At 43.4% G+C, this 17,500-nt stretch overlaps 1 protein-coding gene across 1 annotated transcript in view; it reads left to right on the top strand.

Moving 5' to 3' along the window:
- The window catches only part of acox3 (acyl-CoA oxidase 3, pristanoyl), a 112,396-nt gene that overhangs the window by 39,801 nt on the left and 55,095 nt on the right, over positions 1-17,500 (top strand). The window contains exon 15 of the mRNA XM_080741346.1: positions 1,225-1,340. Within this exon, the coding sequence (XP_080597472.1) occupies positions 1,225-1,340 (116 nt within the window). The remainder of the gene's footprint in view (positions 1-1,224; positions 1,341-17,500) is intronic.

Below are 17,500 nucleotides of genomic sequence, written 5' to 3'. Positions count from 1 at the left end.
GTGTGTGTGTGTGTGTGTGTGTGTGTGTGTGGGAGTGATTGAACATCTGACCTGTTTCTCTTCCTCTCTGTGCTGCTGCTGACTTCTACATTTCCGTCAGCAGAGCTACCGGTCAGCTGCCTTTAAAGTTTTGTTACATTCTACGCCCCCTGCTAAGTTATAGCCTATTATTGATTTACTTTCAGTATAGGCTTAACTCTCTAGTTCTACACGTAGTAAACTTTCCAGCAAATCTCTGAAAGATCTACAGCAGACCTAGCTTGTAGATCAGCTATTTTTTTGTCTAATGTTCCCCCTAGATTAGAATATAAATGCTGTGTTTCAAGTCTGTTTTATCTTTTGGTCATTTTGGACAAGAGAGAGAAAGATGGGGGGAGATAAAGAGAGAGCAAGAGAAAGAAAAAACAATGCAGCTGTGCAAACACGCTACCCTCAGCCGGAAGGTCCGCAACAATCACCATCAATGGAAGTATGTGAGACAAAAAGTCCTCCCTCATGCTGTCTGGGGATTGGACTTGAAAAACCCTGGCAGTGTCTTCAACCCTGCAAGACCCGAATTAATTTCTACTGGCCAAATCTTTTTTTTTTTTTTTTTATCAGATGGTGTTGTAGGAGTCCTAATCACAGGAAAATGTAATGTTAAAAAATGAATAATGTTTTTGTAAGGTTTTATAGCCATAAATCATAAATCATGCTCTAATTTGCATTTTGGGGATATTTTTCACAATATTAACATATGCACGTGTTCTAGACATTCTAATGATCACGAAAAAAAAATATTACAGGCATTTTACTTGGAGGAATAGCTTCAGTTAAAACGTGAGATGTTGTTCGTCCAGACGCTGGAATTTCAACTTCTCTGGGAGGTGTGAATGTCAGTCTCTGTGGGGGGTATTTATATGCAAATATCGTGGCCAATGGCATTGTAATACTAAAAACATGTGAAAAAAGAACAGGAAAACGAATTATAACATTTTTTAAAAAATGATTTAAAAAATGTTGCCAAAAGGCAACGCTGGGCCTTGCAGGGTGTCTTTAATGACAGCCTAACTTGAGTTTTGAGATAAATCACCACTCTGGATGTTGACTGTGTACTGTTTGTAATGCGTACGTAAACACACCAACCTGATGTGTGTGTCCTCTCTCTGTGTCACACCAACCTGATGTGTGTGTGTGTGTGTGTGTGTGTGTGTGTGTGTGTGTGTGTCCTCTGTGTTCTTCCAGTGGTCCTGCATGCCTACAAGTGGCTGGTGTGCTTCCTGCTCAGAGAGAGCTGCAGGAGGCTGGAGCAGGAGAAGAGCAGCGCCAAGGATGACTTTGAGGCCCGCAACAACAGCCAGGTAGGACCCTCACTCACACCACACACATACATACACAGTACATACAACAACAGCCAGGTAGGACCCTCACTCACACCACACACATACATACACACACATACATACACACACAGTACATACAACAACAGCCAGGTAGGACCCTCACTCACACTACACACACACATACACAGTACATACAACAACAGCCAGGTAGGACCCTCACTCACACTACACACACACATACACAGTACATACAACAACAGCCAGGTAGGACACTCACTCACACTACACACATACATACACAGTACATACAACAACAGCCAGGTAAGACACTCACTCACACTACACACATACATACACAGTACATACAACAACAGCCAGGTAGGACCCTCACTCACACCACACACATACATACACAGTACATACAACAACAGCCAGGTAAGACACTCACTCACACTACACACATATATACACAGTACATACAACAACAGCCAGGTAGGACCCTCACTCACACTACACACATACATACACAGTACATACAACAACAGCCAGGTAAGACACTCACTCACACCACACACATACATACACAGTACATACAACAACAGCCAGGTAAGACCCTCACTCACACTACACACACACATATACACAGTACATACAATAACAGCCAGGTAGGACCCTCACTCACACTACACATACATATACACAGTACATACAACAACAGCCAGGTAAGACACTCACTCACACCACACACATACATACACAGTACATACAACAACAGCCAGGTAAGACCCTCACTGATACACACCACACACACATACATACACAGTACATACAATAACAGTTTAGTTTAGTTTAGTTTATTTGATCACTCACATACATTTATCAGGTCATACATCCACTTATTCATTGTTACAGGTGATCAAAAGGAATAGGCTGAAGCTGAAAGCTTATGAATGCCTATCCTAGTATACATGGTGTAATTACAATGATTGGTTGTTGCAGTGTTTAAAATTTAAGGATACAGCCAGGTCAGACCCTCACTCACACTACACATAATAGATAGATACATGCAAAGCCCTTTGGAGAAAGGCACCATTGTATTCTATTTAACATTTACATGCTACATGCTGTACATAAATAATCCGCGTAGGACATGACAGACATTTCTGGGACAATTAGGGCTGGGGTCTTCAACAGGGGGTCCGGGACCCCTAGGGGGTCCTCAGAGTTACTACAGGGGGTCCTCCAAATCTTTGTGATAGGACCGTGTTTTTTTACATTAACCACTTGAACCCTAGCATCCCTATTCTTTTTTTTAATTTTTGGCAAAGAGGTTTGTAGAGGGAAAAGAAGAAAGTATTTGACGGTTCAAGTAAAATACACACAAACAGGTCTAAGCTGTCTAAGAAATTTATGAATAGTTTTAATCTGCAACACAATTTTATAAATATATAGTGGGGAGGGGGTTCCTGCTTTATCTCTCTCTCTCAGCTAAGGGGTCCTTGGCCTGAAAACATTGAAGACCCCTGGATTAGGGGATCTAAAGGGGTACATTTCCAGCCCATCACCGTAGAGACGGGAGTTTGAATCCTCCACGTTGCCTCTGGCTTGGCCAGGTGCTACGATGAACGTGAGTGTGAAAGCAGCGTGAATCAAAACAGCGACGCAGTTTCGACAATGGAACAAGGGGGGAACGCTTGTTTTCGGTGGAGATGACGGAGGCACGCCGGTGTTATATTATAAACACAATCTGATCTAGCAATCATGACATAGGCTATTTATTATAATCACTAATTCACTATGAAGTGTCTTTAATTATAATTAAAGTGAAAATAGTCAAATAACAAACAAGGACAAATTGTTCTGCCCACAACCTTATCAAACCAAAATTCCTAAACTATGCTACTGTAAATGTAGGCCTATTACAACTATGATAATGGTTCTTAATTAGTCCCAATTATTAAGTATAATACTTGACCTTATAAATATAGAATGTTTATGATTATGTTATGAAACATCGCATATGAAACATGAGCCGACTCAGCGCCGTTACCGGCTTATGGGCCGTCTGCCGTTATGGGCAGAATAGTAAATCTTCATCCACCCGAATTTCGTCACCTCCGTGCGGTCCAGGCGAACACAACGGAGCGCTCCCTACCTCCGGTTCAGCCTCCGGTTCAGCCAATCACAAGCTTCCGCTGTTTTGATACACGCGTGAAAGCAATCTCTGTTGCTGCACTAGTGGGCTCCTACAGGTTGGTTGGGCTGCCTGTTAACCCGGGAGGAATGGCGTGTTCCTCTGCACGCGTTGCTTCCTCCAGGTGAAACTGCTCACTGTCAGGTGAGGAGAAGCAGCCTAGCATATCGGAAGAGACTTGAGTGTCTGCTGACTCCCTGTTGGGCCAACTGTAGTAGGGGTCAGACAGAGATAAAGGCTCACAGTTACACACACACACACACACAGACTCGAAAACAACGTTTATTTGACGTGCCGATGTTTATTCCATTAACCACACACACACACACACACACACACACACACACACACACACACACACACACACACACACACACACACACACACACACACACACACACACAGGCAAGCCATGTTGTAAATGATGTATGCATGCATGCTGCATACACTCTGCGAAATATGGGCCAAAGTCTGAACTCTCTTCCAGATGTTGAGATGCACACAGTCGTCAGAGAGAGAGAGACAGACAGACAGACAGACACACAGATAGACAGACAGACACACAGACAGACAGACAGACAGACAGACAGACAGACAGACAGACAGACAGACAGACAGACAGACAGACAGACAGACAGGGTAACAGATAAGATAGGAGGGTGTTAGAGGAAGGAAAAGGGAGGACTAGTGGAACACAGAGGAGGGAAGCACAGATGTGTGGGCACGGGATAAAAGGACGAGAGACATCCTACCCCCCACCTCTCTCTCTCTCTCTCTCTCTCTCCATGCTGTGACCTCTGTGTCTCTAGCGCGAGGAGCTCAATCATCTGAGGTTTTGGACACGGTTGACGCCCCCCTAGGCTCACGATGTAGAAGGGAGAGGGAGGGTGGGAGACCTCTTGTGTCACGCGCGTCTCCGCTGAAAGCACAGTGGTAGCGGGTGACGTGAAAACAAAAAGAATAAACACTTCTTTGGTACTTGAAAATGTTGCTACACTCAAAACTCAAATGTTCCCTGCCATGAAGGGGGCGTAGCCAAAAGCTCCCAAGCCGCGAGGGGGCGTCCAAACAGACGATTTAGCTCCTCGCGTCTCTAGCCTGTCCGTCAGTCAGTCAGTCAGTCAGTCAGTGAGTGAGGGGATTCCTATACTGCCCTGTTAACCCATTCAGAACGGGTACACTGTATTGTGTATCATTATTTTATGCTTTTAACTATTGAAAAATAGCAGATATACAAGCTCAGCTTGTAGATCTGCTATTTTTGAAAAAACGTGAAAATTCGAATTTTGACCCGATTCTATAAGTGTCCTTTGAATCCTGTCCTGATTTTTTCTGTTTATGTTTCTATGTCAGCAATTTGGCTAGCCATCGTCAAAGAAAAGTTCCTTTTCACTTAACTGGAGCTCACTTAGTCTGTTCTTGAGAGACTACTATGTCAGTGGTTCTCAAACCTTTTCATGTGAAGGACCCCCCAAAATGATATTTATTTGGCCACGGACCCGCATCTCAAAATATTTAGTTCCAGGGACCACCCCCAGAAGCAAAATTTGAGTTACAAACGTTCGCTTTGAAAATACATTATATTCAAAGATTTGCACACATTTTCACGACTTTTTTTCAAAAATAGCAGATCTACAAGCTCGCAGCGCTGTGAGCTTGTATATCTGCTATTTTTCACTGGTTAAAGCAGTCAATAATTCTAGGCCTGAATGGGTTTTAAGACATTCCCACGTGTTGCTCCATTAGAAACCCCACGTATGGACTCATCAATCACACCACACCTGGGCTTTCTCCTGCTGCTCGCTGTGTGACTGTGTGTGTGTGTGTGTGTGTGTGTGTGTGTGTGTGTGTGTGTGTGTGTGTGTGTGTGTGTGTGTGTGTGTGTGTGTGTGTGTGTGTGTGTGTGTGTGTGTGTGTGTGTGTGTGTGTGTGTGTGTGTGTGTGTGTGTGTGTGTGTGTGTGAGCGAGCATGTCACACACCTGCTAGACTCCCCGAACGTTCACATGTGCTTTGAAGAGACGGCCGTAACATATCGTTGGATCATATTTTACCTTTTTAGTGTGGTCTGTGTTTAACTTTTCTGTGGCCTAATTCTGCAGTCTCAGCACAAGGAAAACCCCCTGACTCTTTTAATAGACGCCAGACACAAAGCAACAGGGGGGGGGGGGGGGGGGGAACGAGGCTACGGTTACACAGGTCTCAAGCCGGGATTTGAACCTCCGAAACTTTACGATGGCGTGGCCGGCTGTGGCGCACTGCCTCAAATCGATTGGTTGACCACTTTCAACCTGCTGTTCTATTTATGGACGTGTCATTATGGGCTATAATCCTACTATAAATTGACGGAACATCTGTTTGTGAGTTAGAAAAAATACTTTTATCCCACGATTTTGTAACCTTTCACCCAGTGCCAATTGCCTAAGCTGTAATCCTGGGCTCTGCTCTCCCTCTGCCAACCTGGGGAGAGCCCTGAACTAAGCCTCATGCTTCCGTCATTGCATGAGGAGCGAGCAGGCGGCTTCTTATCACCTGACAGGAGGGAGTTTCCCCTGGTAGGACGTAGCGTGTGGAAGGAACACGTTATTCCAACCAGTTCCTTTCATCTCTCCATCAGGCGCCCCGGCTGGGCATCGACCACTGGCATTTGTCGACAGTGACGAAGCCTGTTTTTTCCAACCAAATGTAAGCTGTTTATTTGCGTTCTTTGTGAACAGTCCTCACAGGCTATGGGATCTGTAGTTGTAGTTGTGCTCCCATAACTCGGATAGACAATAGAAATGGCGGGTAAAACTAAAGAATATAAAACTAATATGAACAATGCAAAACTAACAAAAAACACCTGGCATTGCCTGTGAAATCATCTTGGTTTAAGTTTTCCCACCATCATAATCTGATGTCATGCATTCTTTCTTCCTACCTTCATCATCTTCTATAAACCACAGCTATCCTCATAATACCTGAAAACTAAATAAAAACTAAATGAAAAACAAATGAATTCCTGGAATCTAAAACCGCTTATGCTCTTGTAAACTGACTGGAACTAATCTGAAATAAAACGCCAAACTGAAAAAGGAAATAAGCTACCAAAAATAAATGAATACTTAAAAACTACGAGGAACCAAGATTCCCCTCATACACTCTCACAGTCAGTGGTGGGAAAAGTACTACATGTTATTTACTCAAGTAAAAAGTAGGCCTATAATTACTGCAATGTAGAAATACTCTGTTACAAGTAAAAGTCCGGAATTCAAAATTGACTTGAGTAAAAGTACAACCGTATTGGTATGAAAATGTGCTTATAACACCAAAAGTAGAAAGTACTCATTATGCAGAATGTCTTATTTGAAGTTTTCAAATGTTTGAAACTATTTTGAAAATAACAGATCTACAAGCTCACAATGTGTCACATTGTGACACATTGTGAGCTTGTAGATCAGCTATTTTCAAATGGGCAAAATGTAGGGGAGTTTGAAGGGGAGTTTTGTTATAATAATGAAAAAATCACACCCGTGTGAAGTGGAGCTGTGTGTGTGTGTGTGTGTGTGTGTGTGTGTGTGTGTGTGTGTGTGTGTGTGTGTGTGTGTGTGTGTGTGTGTGTGTGTGTGTGTGTGTGTGTGTGTGTGTGTGTGTGTGTGTGTGTGTGTGTGTGTGTGTGTGTGTGGATCATGTGTACCGATTTTTGTGACTTTTGAAGAAAATATGTAGGAAAAGGAGCAAAAAGTGTGTTTTGGAGAAAATTCAAGATGGCGGAAAATCTATCATGGCGCAAATGGGCGTGGCCTATATGGGGAGATGCGTCATGACCCAAGGAATCCAGGGAAAAAATATTTTTTATTTTCCGACCTACGGTTCAAGAGTTACAGGCCAAAACGTAAAGTGGGGTGTTATAGCGCCACCATGAGGCCAAATGACACAATTATTTTTTATTTAATCCTTGAAATCATTATGAACCTCCTCTCCAAGTCTTGAAACTGTAGCCCCTGTGGTTTGCGAGAGACAAATAATTGAATGTGAGTTTTTGCGATTCCCATTCTAAGTCAATGGGGAAAATTAATTCACTAATAAATTAATATCAATTAAACTATAGAACCTTTCTCTTAGAAAAGTAATAGCCCACGATTCCCGAGTAAGCCGGTCGATTTGACATATGGCGCGAGTGTTTGGTGGCAAAACTGTGGGACTAGTGGCGTGCCGAAGTTTAGGAAGTTCAGGCTACATACACACAGACACACACACAGACAGACAGACAGACAGACAGACCCACACAGCCACGTATAGGGAGCCTGTGCTTCACACAGCTCCAAAAATCTACAAGGTAACTAGTAACTCAAGTTTTCAAATAATTGCTGTGGATTAAAATTATAATATTTGTCTCAGAGATGTACTGTAGTGGAGTAAAAGTAAAAGTAGGCCTACAGAAATACTCCAGTAAAGTAAAAAATACCTAAAAAATGTACTTGAGTACATTAAAGGTCTTTGCACACTGCTGCGTTTTTCGGGCCGAATATCGGGGTGAATTTCGGAGCGCGCAAACAAAAAAATCAAACCTCGGTTCGAAGTGGAGCGGTGAATCTGAGCAGCTATACCCTGTGTGTGTTGCTTAAGCTGGCCGCACACTAGCCGATAATCGGGCTATTTAATTACCCTCCCGACAATCGGGCTGCCACCGACTGAAACGGGCCCGACAATCGGGCATGAACGTCGTCTAGCGTGAGGTCTCACAGATCCACTCGGAGCCCAGCCGAGTGGCTCGGAGGACGATCGGGGGTTGCCCGACTCTTTTCAAACATGTTTGATATTTTCCTGGATCAGTAGGCCTAGGCCTACTGGTCTGGAATAGCAGCAGGGGACTGATTGAAAATAGGTAGGCCTAGGCTACAGCAGCCGCTGATAGACGCAAGTCTCTGAGCATCTGAGTGACAGAGCTATCTCTTTTTCTCCCTCTACACACACACACACACACACACACACACGAAATCAATCAATCAATCAACAAAGACGTAAAACTAGGCCAAACCAATTAGTGCAAGTCTGGACTCGCTAATAACTTTCCAGCTCTGCTCTCCTCCTCCAACTTTATGGTTCTCACTCTCAAATGTATGATAAACCTGTGCATTCTCCATGTTTCCACCTCAAAATGCTGGATTACAGTTAAATGGACCAGACAGAACCGTCCCCCCCCCCCCTCTCTCTCTCTCTCTCTCTCTCTCTCTCTCTCTCTCTCTCTCTGGGACATTGGATTTGGATCTCCGTGCCCTCGGATCTTTTTTTAATGATTATAGCCTATTTGATTGATCCATCCGCCCACACCGCGATAATTTGTTAAAAGACATCTTGAACTTGAACCTGTCTTGAACTTGAACCGTCCGTGGTGGAAGCAGCCTACAACAGCAGCTCACCCCACGTCAGTCACTTTCTCTGATGGTCCGTGCACGGTGCAGTAATCTCTACTCCTTTCAAGTTCCAATTGGCCATATAGGTACAGCGTGTAGCTTAATTAATGGGCCATCATCAACTCGTTGTTTGATCTACCAGCTGGGTTAACAACTCCTGGCTACTCCGGCCACAGCGCGCCCCGCATAGCCAGGCGTTTCGTATTTTAACAGACAGCAGGTTTAGAAAATATGCGCGCACGTTACCTTAACTATTATAAAATAAAATGACTTTATCAAAACTGACAATGATAAACCTGGAGCGGACATGAAAGAAACATAATGGATATAGGCCTAATAGGCCTGTCCTTTTTAAAGCATTACAGTATAAAGCATTACATAAATACACTGCTTATTATTTCAAATAATGATCCACATCCATCCTCCCAGGTTGTATCATGATTGCTTGCGATGGGAATTAAAACTCAATGGTCGCGAGTTTGTTTTATATCAGCAGAAATAGTCACTACCAGTCAGTCACAGACTGGAGTGGGAACAGCACACGAGTGCAAGTAGGCCTACACGCCCACTGCCTGATCTACAAACCTACAATGTGGCGCGGAGGGACGCAGTTTGATCTCGGAGATCTGATATGTTCTCTGCGCAACACAGTCATAGACTAATCATAAATCAGGCACCATGCCACCATGAGAAGCACCAGCAGACAGCGCGCAGAGGGGGAAAGTCGATCAGAGTTGATCCATGGATGAACATGAAACGCGTCAAAGTGAACTCATAGTCATAGTATCATTTGAAGCTTTTTTTTTTTTTCGTTGCGTGAGGCAATGGTGTGTTTGTGAGTGGATAACATAATGTGTTTGTTTGTATGTGCGTCTGCACGCGTGTTGCAAGGCGAAGCTCTCGGAACAGTGACGTTTTGTATTCATTATATAAATTATTTATTTATTATTGCTGTGTTTGGGCCCGACTCAATCGGAATAGAATCCTGTAGCGTGCGGTGCGCCCGACTGTTCAAAACGGCTAGTGTGAGCCCGTTTAGATTCTCTGGCCAGATAATCTGAAAAAATGATCCTGTAGTGTTTAATTCTACCCGATTCAGTCGGGCCCGATTATCGTGTAGTGTATGGCCAGCTTAAATGCCTAAACTGTAAACTGTAAACTGTGCCTGTGAGTGAGTGTTGAGTGTGCCTGGCCTGCACAACAGCGCCCCTCCTTTAACTAGTGTGTTGTGTGTGGCCACTCAAGGTATTGCCAGGCTACGGACACGGCCAGCCAGCCACCCAGCCACCCACGGACATACCCACGGACATACCTGTCTATTGGGAGCGCTTTCACCGCTCCAAAAATCAACCTCACGTTATGTCAATCACGTTTGCACACTGCTGCCCATTTCGTATTTATTTTCGGGCCAGGGTTGATTTTTTTCGATTTTCGCAACTGTCACCGCTGGATCGTTTGGTCTCTCTCTCTCCTCTCTCTCTTCTTGGCCTGAAAATGCTTTGGAGGATTTCGAATTTCCAAAACGCTACAAGAAAACGCAGTGTAGTGTGCAACCAGCTTAACTCTGTGAGGAGCTAGGATTCCCCTCTCATACATACCACTCTCACAGTGCTCTCAGACTCTCTCCTTTCCATCTGCATGTGATTTCAGCGCAGCATAAAAATCTTCTTGGAAGAATCTTTGAAGCAGCATGTTGTCAATTTCCTGCACATACTGTGCTGTACTGTACTGTACTGTACATCCATCTTCAGGCATGGAGGAAGTTGAGTCAAGTCAGGTTTTTATTCTTACAGTATAGCAGCAAATCACAACAAGTTGTCTGTCTACACCAGGGGTTTTCAAAGTGGGTGATGGGGCACCCTGGGGTGCCGTGACAGCAGTCCAGGGGTGCCGCGAGATCATTAGATAATATTTGGAATCTATTTGGACACTTGAAAAATACTTAGTATCATTTTAAACTTGAAGTACAAAGTTATTTTCAATCAGTTCTAACCAAAATGGCTTCAAATGTGCCAAGGTTCAAACTTCAAACGTTTTTTGGTAAAGCAAAGCCCTGCTTCATCATACAAGATCATCGCACAAAACTAGTGAAAACAGCCGATCTACAAGAACACAACGCCTCGCATCGCGAGGCGTTGTGTGCTTGTAGATCTGCTGTTTTCTCTAGTTTAGTACATTTTTTAGATGATAAATACAAAACAAACGGTTTTGGACATACAAGGTTTCCACCCGACAACGACAATATGCTATAAATATAAGGTGCTGGGAGTGAAAATTATAATGTAGGGGTGCCTCGGATTAAAAAAAATATTTATGGGGTGCCCTGAGACAAAAAAGTTTGGGAACCCCTGGTCTACACGGCACTTTACATTTCGTCTCTGTCGGGTGGAAACCTCATATGTCACAAAACGTACTAACATACTTTTCAGGGTTCAAATTCTAGGGGCGCTCGTTGGCCTAGTGGTCCAGACGCATTCCACATATTATAATAGGCTCTGTGCAGCCTACAGCGAGTCTTGAGTTCGAGTCCCACTCCCGACAACCTTTCCCCATCTCCCTCTGCCCTGTTTCCTGTCTATCTTCACTATCCCCTATATATAAAGGCTGAGAAAATATATCTAAAAAAAAAAAGGATTCATCTGCTATGATTTTGTGTGATGCTGTAGTATTTTCACCCAACTATTCCCCCTTGAGTTTTGATGGATTTATTGGACATTTTATTGGAAATAAATTAAAAATTAAAAAACTCAATAAAGCCCGGGGGCTTGCTTCCTTCCTTACGTAGAAGGGGAAGGGTTGCAACGGGCAATATCACAATAACCGCTGGGGTGGCTCTGCTGTGGCCCAATGATCTGTGGGTCGGCGGTTCAAATCCCGGCTCCTCCTGTCCACATGTCGTAGTGTCCTTGGGCAAGACACTGAACCCCATGTTGTCTCCAATGAGTCGTCGGTGTTAGCCTATTATTAAGCCTGCCACCATTGGTGTGTGATTGTGGGAAGTGAGGACACTGGTGTCCAATGTTCGCCGCTTCACTTCCCAATGTAATGGACCATTGTAAAGCGTGTTGGAAACAATAAAAAATCACACCTGTGTGAACTGAGCGGTGGTCGTGGAGGCTGTGCAACAGCACTACTGGGTGGGTGCAGCGGGGTTAGTGTGCTTTACAATGCTGTCGTTTCTTCACACACTTTGACCCTAAAACATCAGTTTGTTAATAATAATAATAATACTTGACCACACATGCTGACCCACCCTTCTCCCCTGTGTGTGTGTGTGTGTGTGTGTGTGTGTGTGTGTGTGTGTGTGTGTGTGTGTGTGTGTGTGTGTGTGTGTGTGTGTGTGTGTGTGTGTGTGTGTGTGTGTGTGTGTGTGTGTGTGTGTGTGTGTGTGTGTGTGTGTGAGAACAACAGCGCCCCTCCCTTAACATGTGTGGTCAGAAAAGGTACTGCAGGCTTGAGGCTACATACACGGACGGACGGCCGGACGGACGGACGCATACACACACGGCCACATATAGGAGACGGTGTGACCACCGCTCAAAAAGACACAGCACAGTTCCAGTATCAGGCAGTGATACAGCTCTCAGTCAGTGGTACCTCTTTAGAATGTCTGCATGGGAACCTTGGGGCCCATCATCATACCAAACGTCTACAGTCACCTGATAAATAATGATTGTGGGTTAAAGCTACCAAGCAGCACATAAAATAATTAACCAAACTATTTTTATAAACTGCTCTGCTCACCTACAGTACACTTATTTATAGTTGTTTTACAGTAAGTGGTTTTAATGGTGTTGTCCAGGAGCCTCTAACTCATAAACATTTAGGAGTTCAGCATCTTGCTGGAGGGCAGCAGGACTGTCATCACATCCAATCAGTTTTATGAGCAGTGAGCAAGCACACAGTGACGCTGGCAAGGGAAAACATCCCCCTTTAACGGGAAGAAAACATCTAGCAGTGCCTGGGTCTATAGGGAGACTGGTTAGGTTGAGAGAGAGAGAGAGAGAGAGAGAGAGAGAGAGGGAGAGCAAGGGAGGAGGGGAGACGGATACAAAGACACAACAACGTTAAAAACAGTCTGCACATACTGTTTTTAACTTACTAGTTTTGGTTTTATTTTATTGTTTCTGTGTCTTATATCTGCAGCCTGCATTGTATGTGTTTTAGTTGTTAAGCTGTGTTGTGTAATATCCACAGCATTACAAAGCTTTCAATCAATTTAGGATGATTTGTACGATACAAAAGTGCATCATGTTAGGAGGAATTGTAGCGATCCCGGAGGGGAATCACTACAATTCCTATTGTATTGGTTGTTCTTCTCTGGAAAGGGAATAAAAAAATAAAAAAATAAATAAAGAATTAGTCTAGCAATAAGTGGAGAGAATAATACCGCATCCAACACAACATGACATCTTAAGTATTACATCACAAGTAATTGAATCACTTCATATTAAACGCTTTGTTGATCGAGGGTGTTCTGGTCTGCCAAATGGAACCCGATCAATTCCTCTGAACTGGTTTCTTATCCTTGTGTGGTTACTATAGAAGGTTGCTAAAAAGTTGTTCCCCGATATCCCACGCACAAATAACTTGCTCTCAAATCTCCCTACCTCACTTATGTACGGTAACTGTTTTTAACATACTATTTTTGTGTTTATCTCCACCTCATTGCAAATGTTTCAATCAATTAGGATGATTTGTGCCATACAAAAGTACATCATATTATTAGGAGGAATCGTAGTGATCCCGGAGGGGATCGCTTAAATTCCTCCCAACATTGCATTGGTTGCCCTTCTCTGGAAGGGAATTAATTAAAAAAGAGAGATGAAGTAATCTAATAACTGGAGATAAATACTGCAGTATTACATCGCAAGCAATAAAGTCACTTCATATTAAACGCTTTGTTAAGCTAGGACGTTCCGTTCTGCCAAATGGAACCCGATCAATTCCTAGGAACTAGTGTCTCATCCTCGCTCCCTTCCTCCTGTGGTTAGGGGGGACGGGCTAATTTGCAAGGGAGATGAGGATGGAGCAATGAGAATTGGAATGTGTCCCTATAGACAGCTAGGCAACACACATTGAAGTGATGTTTCACTTTCAAACATGTTTTGGGGATCATTTTAACTACAATTCTTATTGTATTGGTGGTTCTTCTCTGGAAAGGGAATTAATAAAAAAAGAAAAATAAATTAGTCTATCAATAAGTGGAGAGAATAATACCGAATGTGTCCCTAGACAACTCACATTAAAGGGATGTTTCACTTTCAAACATGTTTGGGGATCATTTTAACATCTACTCAGCACACCAGACAGTTTTCAAGTTGCATGATTTAGTATTCAGATATTTGATATTAATTTTATCAGACATGCCGCCTTCCTATACAAACTTTCCATTGTAACTCCATTTTACCCATGTTAGATTAATTGAAAACACCCATTCTTGTTTCTGGTGACTGATATTGTTGTCCTTTTAATACGTACCCGCTCAGTGGCCTTGTGGTTAGAGTGTTCGCCCTGAGACCTGGAGGTCGGGGTTTGATCCCCGGCCGGGTCATACCAAAATATGGGACCCAATGCCTCCCTGCTTGGCACTCAGCATCAAGGGTTGGATTGGGGGTACGTCCCTGGTACATGTACTAGCTTGATGTACATCAAGCTGCCTCATGATATGCTACAGAAACAGGAGGCTAAATGGTGCATTTATATAGTGCCTTTATCCACAGTGCTTTACATAGATTGTGCATTACATTCACCCATTCACACACACATTCATACACCGATGGCAGAGGAAATCATGCAAGGCACCAACCTGCTCACCGGGAGCAACTAGGGGTTCAGAGTCTTGCTCAAGGACTCTTCAACACTAAAGCCCTTTGCACACAGGCGCGTTTAACCGCACGGATAAAACGGACAATATAATTTTTTGAAAAGAAAACAATGATTCTCTATGACCTCATGCACACCGGCTCCGAATTAGCCGTGCGACGAGTGGCTGCCGCCGTGCGTTTTTTTCTCGATCGAACCCAGGTGCGTCTTGTCGCATGCGGTAAAAAACTCATCACTCCTTTTATTACTCCTTTTTGGATCCGCAGCGCCGATTCCGCACAGCCTTGCACACCAAATCCAATGCGTTTTATTCATGCCGCAAACGAAAGAAAACGCAACTGTCCTGTGTGCAAAGGGCTTAACTCTGGTTGGAGCCCGGATTCGAACCTGGAACCCTTTGAGAACCCTCTGTGTTCTAATGACGGTTTCTCTACCCCTGAGCCAATGCCGCCAATGGCCATGAGGCTATGGGCCTCATGGCTCGGCAAGGCTTACTTTTAATACGTGAGAGGGTTGTGTTTTTTCAATTACCCTTTTCATTATTATTATTTTTTAGACATTGTTTTGCACACTGTAAGATCACGTGTCAGTGCACATGGTGTGGAGTATACGTGACATTACAATGTGTATGAACACGTGCTGATTACAACTATACTATGTTAGGGTCCATGGTGACATCATCAGGTCAGTGCATGAGGTCACTGTCATCTCATAGTGTTCATAGTGGAGCTACGCTCACATTCAATAACATCCACATGTGCTGCTGTGATCCTATTCACGTGATGATGACCGGACACCGTCACGTGCTGCACTGTATAGTGTGTGTGTGTGTGTGTGTGTGTGTGTGTGTGTGTGTGTGTGTGTGTGTGTGTGTGTGTGCTAAGCTTATTACTATACTTGTGACGGCCAAATATCCCCTCTAGTGTAGTAGAATTTGATATATATTTGATATCTTTCTTTTATTAAACTCGCAACATAATCACTAAAATATTGTCACTGTCGGGCAGAAACCTTGTATCTCCAAGTTTCAAATGTGTGCATTTATAAAATGTCCTAAAAGTTGAATGCCCTCATGCATAGGTACTGTGCGTGTGTGGGTGTGTGTGTTTGTGTGTGCGTGCGTGCACACATGTTTTCATTAGATGACATTTAGACATTATTTGAGCCATGCTGAGTCTCCAGTCTCCACCATCTGGTTCATGTTATTATGTCACCAAGTCACTGTTTATGTGCGTGCGTGCGTGCGTGCGTGCGTGCGTGCGTGCGTGCGTGTGTGTGTGCGTGCGACTGTGCGTGCGCCTGTGTTCAGAGAGGGAAGGGTGAGGGAGAGTTTATAGGCGTATAGTTAGTGTTTTACATGGCTTAATTCTCTTTATGTGTGTGTGTGTGTGTGTGTGTGTGTGTGTGTGTGCGCGCGTGCGCGCTAGTTATATTACATGCATGCGTGAATGTGATGATGTACACTGTTGTAACTGTAACAGTATCCTGTGGAATGGTGTCTACAGTGTGTGTGTGTGTGTGTGCGTGTGTTCGTGTGTGCGTGTGCGTGTAACCTCAGGGTCAGTGCGTATCTGAAGATAAGTAGCCCATGTTGTTGACAGTGATCGTTGCTATGGCGATGACACTGACCCTCTACAAACATACTACACAACTTTAATTCCATCACATTTGTAACGGTTTCCCTGGACCTGGTCTTATCTCCACCATCGGATCTGGTTATGTGGACTGACTTCATGTCTGCTGTACAATTACAATACCAGAGGTTCTCAAACTGTTTAATGCCGTGTTTCTCAACCACTGTGCCTGGGGACCTTTGGTGTGCCCCTGAGAAGGGTCAAGTGTGCCCCTAGAAACTGCTTGAAAGACAGTGTTGTATTTATAATTTTAAAAATGATTTAAACTAGTGAAAACAGCAGATCTACAAGCACACAACGCCTCGCGGTGCGAGGCGTTGTGTGCTTGTAGATCGTCTGTTTTCACTACTGTTGTGCGACAGCCTTGTATGATGAAGCAGGGCTTTACTTTTAATTTGAAACTTGGAGATACAAGGTTTCTTCCAGACAGTGACGATATTTACACCCCCGTATTATGTTGGTGTGCCCATGGATTCTTGGGACATGAAAAGTGTGCCCATGCAGAAAAAAGGTTGAGAAACACTGGTTTAATGGACCACCATAACTCTGAGAGGGTACACATGGAACCAAATGGAGATTTGTACACTGTCAGTGTCATTAAAGGAGTAGTTCAACCCCCCACATTTTCTATTGCTTACTCACACCATGGAGACGTTCAAATAATATATTTTTTTGTATTTGTCGCATTCCTAAGACAATAATTTGATAGTAAATGTACCTCCATTCATTCCGGATCCAGAATTAATGGAGGTAAATTTATTCGAATATGTTTTTGAATGCGATAAAAAACTAAACATAGTATTGAACTCAAGTCTCCATGATGTGAGTACTAATCAATAGAAAAAAAGTCATTTTGGGGGTGAACTACTCCTTTAAAGTGTATTTCAGTGTATTTCAATTAGGCCTTTTGATTCAGAGGCTTTCAGCTTTTGGCAAGTAACCAAAAATACACAGGGAAGACATATTTGCATATTATAACCACACCTGGGGGTCTATTAGATGTTAATTCCATAGACACATACAAAACAGAAAAAAGTACAAAACTATGGCACCACCTCTTTACAGGGAACTATAAAGGAAATCAGACCTTTTTAACTGGTCCAAACAAGTTGGCAATTTTTATATAATTA

The sequence above is a fragment of the Nannobrachium achirus genome (assembly GCF_963921795.1).
Source record: "Nannobrachium achirus genome assembly, chromosome: 14".
In the NCBI taxonomy this organism is placed as follows: domain Eukaryota; kingdom Metazoa; phylum Chordata; class Actinopteri; order Myctophiformes; family Myctophidae; genus Nannobrachium; species Nannobrachium achirus.
The sequence above is the reverse complement of the archived record's forward strand: the minus strand, read 5'-3'. Positions and strand labels throughout refer to the sequence as shown.